Genomic DNA, 13,256 nt, shown 5'->3' on the forward strand with positions numbered 1-13,256 from the left:
AACAATTGGGCTTCTTTGAACCCAATGTAACTCTAAAACGTCTAGGTATATTAGAGGACGAAAATTACCTAGGCATAAAGCACATGAACGTCCACATGACAACTTAAGAGTGAAGAAGATTTAGCATGAAAGGTGTGAGCTAAATATGGAAAACATGACTTCACATGACACCTTTTCATTGAAGAGTTTTATTTTGAATTTTCAAATTTTGGGTCCAAAATGTTCAACCCTCTATCCTATAAATTGAGGTGTTTGGCTCATGAATTAAGAAGATCAATATATGAGTGAATTGCTACCCAAGTTTGCAAATTTTCTCACTCCCTTGTCTAAACTCTCTGATAGACACCTTAATCTTCTCTTTCACCTCTCCAAGTGATATTGTCCAACTAATCACTCTCTCTACCTCTCATGCACCTTCAAGGAAACCATAGCTCCATCGAGATCACCCTTGTTCCATATCCTTCATCAAGTTTTCGCCAACTCCAACAAAAATCTAAAAAAATTCACCGGTCATGAAGACAACTATCCAAAAAATTCAATCGGTCATGAAGACAACACCATCAGTAGTTGTAGAATCCAGAACGGTGAAACTAGCTATGTAGCTGGATTTTCATTCGCATGCAAATATAGAAAATTTTGTACAAGCTGTTCGTTAGCCATTCTAAAAAAATAGAGAAAAAGAAAAAAAAAAGAGAATAAGATCAGCAAAGAAAGTAAAAAAAGAGAAAAATCAGAGACGCAGCAGAGCTCTTACCATAACAGAAAAAGATCAAGAAGATGGGCTGGAGAAGGCACAAGAAAAGCCTGCAACAAGAACAAAGAGCCCAGAAAAAAGCAAAAACAAGCTTAACGCTAAAGAAGAGTAAAGAAGGAGAAAAGGATCAAGAAGAAAAAGAAAACAATATTATCAGAATCTGAGTTTACAAGGTTATATACCTTACTCACAGATAAAAGGACTAAAAAGGCTAAACAAAAACAACAAACAGACCCAAAAGCAATGGGCCTAAGACAAAAGAATAGCCCAACAACACACAATTTATCAATTATCAAAAACGTATAAGAAGATGATGATAATAACAAACCTTAGGATAATTTACAGTGTAGTTTACAATTTAAAAACACACATACATACGTGGGCTCACATACGTGTGTGTTTTAACTTGTGAATGGCGGGATTTCATTTTACTTTGGAAAAGAAAATGTCCCATACTAATAGATTCGAATCCACAAGTTCAAATGTAGGAGATATTGTAGTACTTAACAATAAGACCTATCGATTAGTATTATAAAAAAAATAAATCCATCATAGACATTAATATAATTAGCTCTGTTCTTCATAGATAAACTTTGGGATTTTCGATCTCAGGTAAGATTGGTCTAGATCATGGGATCCTTTTCTATCAGATAAGAATGATTATTTCACAAAATATACTTCTAAGTAATTGCTCCATAGATCCTATCTCTATCTATATGAAGAAGAATGATGGGGGATTATTCTTACTTATTTGTACAAATGGTACTTCGAACTTGGAACGAGTATGAAGAAATTAACGATACTTTTATACCTTTTGAGTTGTTCTACCGGATCGGTTGCTTAAGACCTTTGGTCTCTACTTAGACTTAGTCCCAGCGTGGTTGATCATCCTCTCGGACCAGCTACTGATCATCGCCTTGGTAAGCTATTGCCTCACCAACTAGCTAATCAGACGCAAGCCCCTCCTCGGGCGGATTCCTCCTTTTGCTCCTCAGCCTACGGGTCCGCCACTGGAAACACCACTTCCCGTCCGACTTGCATGTGTAAGGCATGCCGCCAGCGTTCATCCTGAGCCAGGATCGAACTCTCCATGAGATTCCTAGTTGCATTACTTATAGCTTCCTTGTTCGTAGACAAAGCTGATTCGAAATTCTCTTCCATTCCAAGGCATCACCTGTATCCAGGCGATTCATATTCGACTGGAGTTCGCTCCCAGAAATATAGCCCCCTCGCCCTTCGTGATGAAAAAAATGGGATCACATCTTATGAACTCGTTGAGAATAATTCTAATCTAGTTCATAGCCTATAAGAAGTAGAAGGCTCTGGTGGGATCCTCACGTACAAATGTTGTTCGACCGACTAGTGTAAGTACCTTAAGATAATTAAATACGACATATCAATGATAGAGTCAATTACAAACTTTATAAATAAGCACATTAGACAAAATAAAGGTACATTTTTATTATAACATTAATAACACCCAAAAATTAAATACTCACTTGAGTGTCAAATAACTTTTTTTACAAGTACACTCCCAATCGAGAGTTGAAACTTGAATACGAAAAGAAGAGGAAAGAAAGTACGACAGAGAAAAAATAATTAATTGTCCAATAATAAATATAATCTAATATCTTAGCCTCTTAAGAGTCCAAGTGGAAAAGTGAAAAATCAAAATTATATTTTTCAAAAATTAAATTTTAATGACTTACGGAACAATCTTGTTTCGCTTTTGTTTTATTGGAAAAAAAAATATTCAGACGAAAATCAAATTCTGAAAATATTTTTTTAATAAGAAAAAAAATGAGAATTGAGTGTACTCATGAAAGTCAAATTTTCACAATGAACCGATTCAGTGCTACTTGGGAAAATCAATCACAAACTATCTATTTAGGAAATTATTTCTCAAAACCGCACCTGTGTGGAAAAACTCGTACCTAGTCCACAAGAGAATTTCTACTCTCTTTGGACCATCTATATGAAAACTCAATGACGTTTAAAATATCTTTTCAGATTTTTCTACAATAGGAGAAAAGTTTAAGTAAAAACTGGTACTATTATTGATATTTGTTAACAACTGCATTGACTAATTCTACTGCTCGTGTAAATTGCTTATATTGAAAAGTGGAGAATAAAGTTCTAGCCACCATTTGTATTCAACTAATCCTTTTCATTATTTTTCCATTTTTTATTTACTATGGCTTACGACTAGGGCATGAAAAATTACTTTGATAATTACTTCAATCCTTAACTTTCCAAGAAATATCCTAAGCCAACTTCCTTATACTGTGAGTGGGACTCAGTAATAAATATTATTTTCTTTCTAAAATATATAACAGTTATTTAAAATTAGAACACGTTCATTAAAAAATATTCAACGAATATAATTTATATAAAAATATTTTTCATTTTAAGCACTTTTATGTGTTTTACAATATAAATATATTAATTATTTTAGTTAGGTATAAGAATATTATTAAAAAAATTAAAAACTAAAATCACCGTTGAGTTAAAAGAAATAAAAAAAATTATTACTTTAAAATTAAAGAAATACGGCTGTTTACATATTTAGTGGTTTTAAGTTATTGGACTTTATTTGTTTTTTTTTTCGTTCGAGATAGTCATAGTATTTTTTTATATGTACAACATGTATTTTACTCTCTAATACACAAGTAAATAGAAATTTCTTTTGTTTTTCTTTTCTATGTTTTTTTCTCTTTTATACTTAAGTCATTCATTTGCAATTAGAGTTCATCAGAATCCCTTTTTCCATTGTGATTACGTGCTCCATTTGATGCACCACATCAGACAAGGAATATTCATCTCCATTAACTTTACCAATTTGATTTTTATACCGCATCATTTGGGAACAAGACATTTTAAAGATCATGAACAAGACTCTTAAAAAACAAACTTTTTAATTTGTTTAGTATAATTCAAATAAGAAAAAAAAGTGTAAATCAATATATGTATATATATAGGCACTGTTATTGATATTTTAAAGATAGTAACAAGGCAATAAGATATTTAAAAAAAATATTAATTAAAGATAGTAAATATCTTTCTAGCATTCCTCTGTATATATACCTATGTATGAGCTCATTAAGTGAGCTCATTAAATGATGAAATTTGTAACGTCAGTTTGACTACTATGAAATAATGTACCGATTTCTTGTTTACAAACTTTTTTTTTTCTTTTTCTATCTGTGAGAATCTTCTTTTAAAGATAATTATATTCGAGAAATTGTTGTCTACTAAACATGAGTATATAATTTTTATGAAAAAAATGAGAGATTAACTCAATACTAAACTTGAACTACAACAAATATGTAAAATCAAAAAGATTTTTAATAAGTGGAAGTAAAACAAATGCATGTTTCGTGTTTAGTTGTTTCTTAGATATTCAAGTAGGTATTTCGTGGTAGGAGTATGGTAAGGTGTTTTGTTCTTTATCTATAAGGGTTGAATCACCCCTGAAATAATTTTCATTTATTAATTTTTTATTTCCGATAAAAAAAAACAAATTCATGTTAAACATTGTGTATTTGTTATGAAAACTTCTGTCGTGTTTCCTTTATGAGCAATTCTGTTTCTTGTGTGAATTCATAATCGGATTTGGATAAATATTAGTGAGTTAGTGGGAAAGTAAGTTTCAAAGAACAATAATTTTGGCACCATAATTATGTAAAGTCTCTTTCTAATCCTACGAACACATTAGGGGAAAAGTGCTATGCTATAGTGATCAACCATCTCTTGCCTCGTTGACCTATGAAAACATCCAAAAGTCACGTTTGTGGTGGAAAATTGTAAAAGGCAAGATCTTCTAATTCAAAGCAGAAAAAGGAAAAAAGTTCGATTTAGTAGCTAATTATTTTTACAAATATAATTTTTTAATACAAATTTAATTACTGATATAAATAACATGAATTTATAGTTATAGAATATATTATATTGATGAGCTATTTTTTAGTAAAAAAAATTAGTATATACCGATGATGTTATTGCTTAAAAGATTTGAGTCTGGATATAAATGTGAGCTTTTCACGTTTTGAAAGTCTCGACTGTAAAGTTTTAAATCTTTATTAATATTTAAAAATACATTATCCTTTTTAATAATTTTGTATTGATTTATGTTCATTCAATTTACTATAAATTAATTCCTAACTATATATGCAAATATGAATTCATACATAAGTGTGTTTTAAAGTGTAATTTTTAAATACAAAATTAATTACACTCTTTATCAACTAATTAGAATTATTTTGGTCGAGCTGATTGCTCAATTCAGATTTGTCTCGGGTTGGTGCCAATAGAAATTTTCTGCTTGAGTTGGAGGAGACATACTTAAGAGACTGTACTCAATGGCAATGTTTCAGAATTGTGTATTGTACAAGAATGTTCCGGTTAGTTAGGGTGATGAGACCTAAAGAACTATTGAAGGGTTTCGTCTTTTTCTTTCTTTCGGGTAGGTTGTTGGGACTTTACCGTGATCCTTTTAATCTTTATGCTACTCTTTCTACTCTCTGTTGCTAATATTTTTAATATTTAATAATATTAATAATATTTAATAATATTAATCATATTTAATGATATTAATAATATTTAATGATATTAATAATATTTAATGATATTAATAATATTTAATGATATTAATGATATTAATAATATTTAATAATATTAATAATATTAATAATATTTAATAATATTAATTATATTTTATAATATTAATTATATTTTATAATATTAATTATATTTTATAATATTTAATATTTAATAATATTTTATAATATTAATAATAATAATGATATTAAATATATGAAGAATGTTATTAATTTTTATTTTATTAATTATATTAATATTGATAGTCATACTCATAAATATAATAATAATCATAACATGACAACAAAATTTGACTGATGTAATGGTTAAAACTTATAGACAGTTTAGTTCTAACATTAATTATAATTGTCATAACATATATAATAATTGTCAATAATAATCATAAAAATTGGCAAAAAATAATATTTGTAAATAATAATAATAAAAAAAAGATTCAAATAATAATTAAAATTTAAAAAATAAAATATATTAACATTAGATAAATTCGATTTTTTTGTAGTGAAGTATCTCTTGGTCTAGAGTGGTGAGACCCATCAAATCCAACTTTCACTGTTCATCCAATAAGAAGAGGAGCTACGTCAGCATCTTCTGCTACTATATAAGAAGAGGACTCATCTTCTGCTTGAGTTGGAGGGGACATACCTATGAGCCTCTACTCAAAGGTTGTGTTTCAGAATTGTGTATTGTACAAGAATGTTCCTGTTAACTAGGGTGATGAAACCTAGAGAACTATTGAAGAGTTTCGTACTTTCCTTTGGACAGGTTGTTGGGACTTCCCCGTGATCCTTTTAGTCTTCGTGCTACTCTTTCAACTCTCAGTCTCGGGTGAATGCTAAATGGGGGAGATTACCTGCAGAAGGAACTTATAAGTGTATTACCTAATTTTTAATGGTAGTTTAGCTTTACTGACTTTGATTTGAGTGTTAATGAATTAAGTGTGTCGGTCGGCTTGCATGTCCGTATAAGTCTCGGTCAATTCGGTTAGAAAAACCTATTCGTTGCGATGACTTGTGCATACCGGTACAAGGAATATTTATAAGGAATCAAGTAACACTATGACCACTCTCATCCTCATCCTGTCAAATCTATTCCAAAAATCAATGTTTCAACAAAGAAAGTTATTGTAAAAGGTAACCTTAGCCTCCATTTTAATTACAATTATTTTTTCAAACATAAATATATGAAAATAACTACTACATTATTTGTGTAATTCTTCTACACCATATCCCAATTGCGAGATATCAACACTACAAAAAAAATTAGTATTATCTACGGATTTGAGTCCGTAGGTAAATTTAGCAATACCTACAGATATTACCTATGAACAACATTACCTACGGACATTACCCACATATTCTGAATCCGTAGATAAATTTAGCATTACCTACCAAATATTACCCACACGAATCTCTATTACCTAGGAACTATCACCAAGTAATCTCTATTACCTACGAACTATCACCAAGGAATCTCTATTACCTACGAACTATCACCAAGGAATCTCTATTACCTACCAACTATCACCAAGGAATCTCTATTACCTACCAACTATCACCAAGGAATCTCTATTACCTACCAACTATTATTATAATAATTATATACATAATATTTAATAATATTTAATGATATTAATAATATTTAATAATATTTAATGATATTAATAATATTTAATGATATTAATAATATTTAATGATATTAATAATATTTAATAATATTAATAATATTTAATATTTAATATTTAATAATATTAATAATATTTAATATTTAATTATATTAATAATATTAATAATATTTAATATTTAATAATATTTAATAATATTAATAATATTTAATATTTAATAATATTAATTATATTTAATATTTAATAATATTAATTATATTTTATAATATTTAATAATAGTAATAATATTTTATATTTAATAATATTATTAATAATAATAATATTAAATATATAAAAAATGTTATTAATTTTTATTTTATTAATTATATTAATATTGACAAGAAAACTTGACTTGGATAACGTTAAAACTTATATACACATTTTTTAATTAACTTGACTTTAGTCCCTACAGTTTAATTCTAACATTTAATTAATTGTCATATTAACATTAGGTAAATTCCATTTTTTTTAGTGAAGTATTCTAACATTTAATTAATTGTCATAAAATATATTAACATTAGGTAAATTCCATTTTTTTTAATGAAGTATTCTAACATTTAATTAATTGTCATAAAGTATATTAACATTAGGTGAATTCCATTTTTTTTAGTGAAGTATTCTAATATTTAATTAATTGTTATATTAACATTAGATAAATTCCATTTTTTTTAGTGAAGTATTCTAACATTTAATTAATTGTCATAAAGTATATTAACATTAGGTAAATTCCATTTTTTTTAGTGAAGTATCTGTTGCTCTAGAGTGGTGAGACCCATCAGACCCAACTTTTACTGTTCATCCAATTATAAGAGGAGCTACGCCACCATCTTCTGCTACTATATAAGAAGAGGACCCATCTTCTGCTCATACTCGTGTTCAAGTTTAGTTCAAGACACGAGAGTTTAGAAAAAAGTAGCCAGAAAGGAAGAAAAAAACTTCATAGAGAGAGTGCATGTCATGGAGATACCAGGTCAAAAAGAGCAGTTCAACAAATATGCTTTTGCATGTGCTTTAGTCGCTTCCATGATATCCATTATATTTGGATATGGTAATATTCAATTTACGTCTTTCTTCTCTCTGCATTTGTTACAGAAATATTTGAAATTAGTGTTCATTAATCATGTTTAACGTTCTTGTTGTATTGTTAGAGGAATCACATATAATACATAAAAAGATTTTTTCTTTTTTAAATCAGTTGGTAACCTTCTTAAACGCTAAATTATGTGACGTGAATTTAGATAAATGCATGGGTAGGTCTAGCGAAAACGTTTGATACCTGCATACATATGTAATTTCAGATACCGGTGTTATGAGTGGAGCCATGATATTCATTAAGGAGGAGTTTGGAATCAGCGACACCCGACAAGAAGTTCTTGCAGGAATCTTAAACCTTTGTGCATTGGTAGGCTCTTTAGCTGCAGGAAGAACCTGTGATTACTTTGGTAGACGCTACACAATCTCTCTAGCCTCTCTCCTTTTCATGACTGGTTCAATTCTCATGGGGTATGGTCCAAACTACGCAATTCTTATGCTGGGAAGGTGTGTTGCGGGTATTGGCGTGGGGTTTGCTCTTCTGATAGCACCAGTTTATTCCACAGAAATCTCCTCAGCTAAATCCCGAGGCTTTCTAGCTTCCCTACCCGAGCTTGGCATTGGTATTGGAATTTTACTTGGTTACGTTGCAAACTACTTCTTAGGTAAGTTGACTTTGAAGGTTGGGTGGAGATTGATGCTTGGTATTGCAGCAGTTCCTTCACTTGTTTTGGCTTTAGGCGTTCTCATAATGCCCGAGTCTCCAAGGTGGTTGGTGATGCAAGGCCACTTGGGGAAAGCCAAGAAAGTTCTGTTGCAAGTTTCAAATACCGAACAAGAAGCTGAGCTTCGGTTCAAGGATATAAAGATTGCTGCTGGGATAACTGAGGAGAATTGCCCCGAAGAAACAGTTAAGATCCCAGAAAAGAACCATGGTGAAGGGATTTGGAAAGAGTTGCTTGTGAGACCCTCTTCTTCTGTGCGGCGGATGCTGATTGCAGCTGTGGGGGTTCACTTTTTTCAGCATGCCACTGGAATTGAAGCTGTGATGCTGTACAGTCCAAGAATCTTTAAAAAAGCAGGTGTTACAACTAAGGACAAGCTCTTGCTCACAACCATTGGAGTTGGCGTTACAAAAATCCTTTTCACGACAATAGCCACATTTTTTCTGGACAGAGTTGGGAGAAGACGCCTCTTGCTTTCAAGCACTGGAGGAATGGTTTGCAGCCTTGCAGTATTAGGATTCAGCTTGACCATGGTTCATGTTTCCCAGGAAAAGCTCTTATGGGCCTTGAGTCTTAGCATAGTGGCTACTTACTCATTTGTTGCTTCTTTCAACATGGGACTTGGACCTGTCACATGGGTGTACAGCTCAGAGATTTTTCCTCTGAAGTTGAGAGCACAAGGAGTGAGTATAGGAGTTGCAGTTAACAGAGTTATGAATGCTGCTATTGCCATGAGTTTTATTTCAATCTATAAAACACTCACCATTGGCGGGGCCTTTTTCATGTTTGCTGCCATATCTCTATTGGCTTTTCTCTTCTTCTACTTTTTCCTGCCTGAAACCAAGGGCAAGGCCTTGGAAGAGATGGAGATGGTTTTCTGCAAAAACTATAGTAGGAATGTAGCTGCACAAACTGATCTGAGGCAGAATGTGTAACTGTGTTGTAGTCGAGATACAGTATCTAGTATCTGTCAGAGAATGTTTGTGTACTTTGTATTAAATATTACTAATGTGATAATATTTAGAGAAGTGTTGGAGATCTCACATTCGACTAGAGATTAATTCGACTAGAGATTAATTCGACTAGAGATTAAGACATTTCATTGTATATAAGTGGGTGCAAACCTCACCTCATGAATCGGTTTTATGGGATTGTTACGGGGTTGAATTATATGATATAAAATCAATCATAACGATTGTTTGTTGGACTTATCAAATCAACCTAAACCTCACCTCCTCATGAGCTATACAATGAAATTTTAAATAAAAAAAAACAAAGATTGTTAATATATCATTATTTTAATATTTAACTAATATTTAAGTTAAAGCTATTTTGCAGTAACACGACTATGAGTAAGTGGGTAGAGTGAAAACCCCAAAACATAATTTTAACTGGGTCTTGCAAGTCAACTTCTAAAAGACAAGTTGCAGATTAAGTTCCGAGAAAAACGAAAGAGTGTGGTGATTAGAGAGTTGAATTGATGCTAGTTGCTCATGACGCAACACACAATGAGTGTGCCAACCTGCTATTGCTACTGTTGAAGAAAAAATATACTTTAACAAAAACAAATCACTTAACAATCTATTCTAACAATATAGTAATATATATTGTGATAAAAGGAATTGTGATAGCTCTAAGAGTCCTGGCCTTGATGGTTTTAATTTTGGTTTCTTAAAGTATTGTTGGGAAATTATAAAGTTGGATGTGTTGTCAGCAGTGAAGGATTTTGCGTCTAAGAGTAATTGGCCTAGAGGCTCAAATGCTTCATTCCTATGTTTAGTTCCAAAAGTCGAAAATCCACAGCAACTTGGCGAATTCAGGTCTATTTCGTTAGTTGGATGTCTCTATAAGATTATCTCCAAAGCATTGTCTTTACGCCTGAAAAAGGTGATAAGTAAAGTTATTGATTTTAGACAGTCAGCTTTCCTAGAAGGTAGGGACTTGTTAGACAGTGTGTTAGTGGCTAATGAGGTGTTGGAAGAATATAAAAGGAAAAGGAAGAGTTGTGTTTTCTTCAAAGTTGACTACGAGAAGACATATGACTCGGTAAGTTGGGATTTTCTTTATTATATGCTTGAAAGGCTGGGCTTTTGTGTCCAATGGATTTGCTGGATAAAAGGTTGCCTAGAATCTGCTTCCGTCTCTGTGCTTGTGAACGGTAGCCCAACTAGGGAGTTTATTCCTAGGAGGGGACTTCGTCAAGGCGATCCGCTTGCCCCGTTTCTTTTTCTTATAGTTGCGGAAGGATTGACTGGGGTTTCTAGGATGGCAGAAGAGAAGAGTTTGATTGACAGTTTGGTGGTTGGCAAGGCTAATGTGAAAGTAAATATGTTACAATATGCTGACGACACCTTATTCTTTTGTGAAGCTAATACAAAAAGTGTATTCAATATTAAGGTGATTCTACTCTGCTTCGAGCTCGCCTCTGGGCTTAAGGTGAATTTTTTGAAAAGTAGAATTGGCGGGTTGGGGTTGAGTCAGAGCTTGCTTCAACATTTTGCGGCTATTCTTAATTGTAAAGTGATGGTGACCCCGTTTGTTTATTTAGGATTGTCGGTAGGAGGAAGTCACAAGCGTGGTGCTTTTTGGAGCGGGGTGTTAGAGAGAGTTCACGGTAAACTTTCAAGGTGGAGAGGTAGGTGTTTATCTTTGGTTGGGAGGATTTGTTTGATAAAGTTCGTTCTGTCCTCAATTCCTCTATTTTTTTATGTCACTATTCAAGTTATCGTCTGTGGTGGCAGAGAAGCTAGTTCGGCTACAAAGGAATTTCCTTTGGGGGTGGGGTTCTGATGGTAGGAAGATCGCTTGGGTCTCCTGGAAAAAAGTTTGTGAGCCTCGTGATTATGGGGGCCTTGGTGTTATTGACCTTAGGAAGTTTAATCTGGCTTTGTTAGGTAAGTGGATTTGGAGGTTGGGTACGGATAAAGGAGGTTTGTGAAAAGAAATCCTTGTTTCTAAATATGGTGGTTGGAGAAATTTGAGAGAGGTGGATAAAATCAGAAAGGGTTCCCTTTGGTGGAAAGATTTGATGGAGGTGTGGGCTTCGGAGGGTTGGGGAAGAAGTTTTGAAGATGGTTTTCAGTGGGATGTTGGTGATGGGAAGGGTATCTCTTTCTGGGAGGATAGTTGGCTGAGTTGTGGAGCCTTGAAAGTCGTTTTCCCGAGACTGTTTTCCCTTAGTTTGGCTAAAGATGCAAAGGTGGCTGAGCTTGGGAATTGGATTGATGGTGTTTGGGTGTGGCACTTTGTTTGGCGTAGATCCTTTTTCAAATGGGAGAAGCTTCTGGAGGAGCAGTTGGTTCAGCTGTTGCAAGGGGCGAAGTTGGAACTGGGGAAGGAAGATTGTTGGATTTGGAAGGCTGGGGGGTTCAAAACTTTTACGGTTAACTCAGCCTATGTTCAAGTTAGGAAGGATACAGTTGGGGAGGTCCCTCCAGTTTACAGTAAGTTGTGGAGGTGCAAAGCCTTGCCTTCTGCTTTGTTCACAGCTTGGAGGGTGATAGAGAATAAGGTTGCTACTAGGGTAAATCTGGAAAGACGCGGGGTGGTGATTGAGAATCCTTTGTGTTGTCTGTGTGGGATGGTGGAAGAGTCGTCCAGTCATCTGTTTTCCGTCTGCGATTTTGCTTGGCGTGTTTGGTGTCTTTGTTTTAAGTGGCTAGGCGTATCCTTCGTTATTCATAAGGATCCTTTGGCAAACTTTCTACAGTTCAGGTTAAGTCAGGCTTCAGATTCAGTTAATGACGTTTGGGGAGCTATTTGGGTTGGAGTTGTGAGTGGTATTTGGAATCATAGGAATTGTGTGTCCTTTGATAGGGGGTGGTAGATGCGCTCGAAGTATTCGCCTTGGTACAGGTAAAGGTTTGGTCGTGGATTTACGCAAAGTCTCATTGTGCTTCCTTCAGGTACTCTAATTGGATTTTGAACCCAGTGGATTGTATGAGGATGATAATTTAATGTTTTCCTATAGTTAGTTTGGTTGTTCCTTAGATATTCAGGTAGGTGTTTCGTGGTAGGAGTATGGTAAGGTGTTTTGCTCTTTATGTATAAGGGTTGAACCATCCTTGAAGTGGTTCCCATTTATTTATTTTTTATTGCCAATAAAAAAAAAAGTAATATATATTACTAATTTATATTAAAATATGAAAAAATATAATTAAAATATTAATATAGTTATTTTATTTCTAGGGGTGTTAACATAAATTAATAATAAAAAAGAAATGAAGTACTACTTATTTGAAACCAAAAGATAAGAAAGATTAATTTTATATGGAAATATTGCGTAATGTCTAAAAAATATTTTTTTTTAATTAATATATACTATGTAATTTAGTTGATTCTTAAATTAATATTTTTGACTATTAACTAAAATTATTTAGTTTTTATTTAATTAATAAATTCAACTCGTAGATTTTGTGTACTCAGTTTCGGTGACCAACCGACCAATTCAAGACATATTTAAGTTAAG

The 13,256-nt window shown here is 32.6% G+C and overlaps 2 protein-coding genes across 2 annotated transcripts; both read left to right on the forward strand.

Moving 5' to 3' along the window:
* The first annotated feature begins 7,883 nt into the window (after positions 1-7,883).
* On the forward strand, positions 7,884-9,820 carry LOC137809587 (putative polyol transporter 3). Its single transcript, XM_068610700.2, has 2 exons — positions 7,884-8,079; positions 8,330-9,820. Exons 1-2 carry the CDS (start codon positions 7,989-7,991, stop codon positions 9,721-9,723), a joined length of 1,485 nt encoding a protein of 494 aa, XP_068466801.1. The 5' UTR covers positions 7,884-7,988; the 3' UTR covers positions 9,724-9,820.
* Positions 9,821-11,816: 1,996 nt separating this feature from the next.
* LOC150028940 (uncharacterized) lies at positions 11,817-12,614 on the forward strand. Its single transcript, XM_090299385.1, has one exon. It carries the CDS (start codon positions 11,817-11,819, stop codon positions 12,612-12,614), a length of 798 nt encoding a protein of 265 aa, XP_090155511.1.
* The last annotated feature ends 642 nt before the right edge of the window (positions 12,615-13,256 follow it).

This window comes from Phaseolus vulgaris, chromosome 2, assembly GCF_051622355.1.
Source record: "Phaseolus vulgaris cultivar YP4 chromosome 2, ASM5162235v1, whole genome shotgun sequence".
NCBI lineage: Eukaryota > Viridiplantae > Streptophyta > Magnoliopsida > Fabales > Fabaceae > Phaseolus > Phaseolus vulgaris.

What these genes read in the sequence shown, in the direction of transcription:
- LOC137809587 (XM_068610700.2), top strand. Translation starts at nt 7,989, where the DNA reads ATGGAGATACCAGGTCAAAAAGAGCAGTTCAACAAATATGCTTTTGCA. An exon ending in ATCCATTATATTTGGATATG is followed by an intron (nt 8,080 to 8,329) that starts GTAATATTCAAT and finishes ATGTAATTTCAG; the next exon opens with ATACCGGTGTTATGAGTGGA.
- LOC150028940 (XM_090299385.1), top strand. Translation starts at nt 11,817, where the DNA reads ATGGAGGTGTGGGCTTCGGAGGGTTGGGGAAGAAGTTTTGAAGATGGT.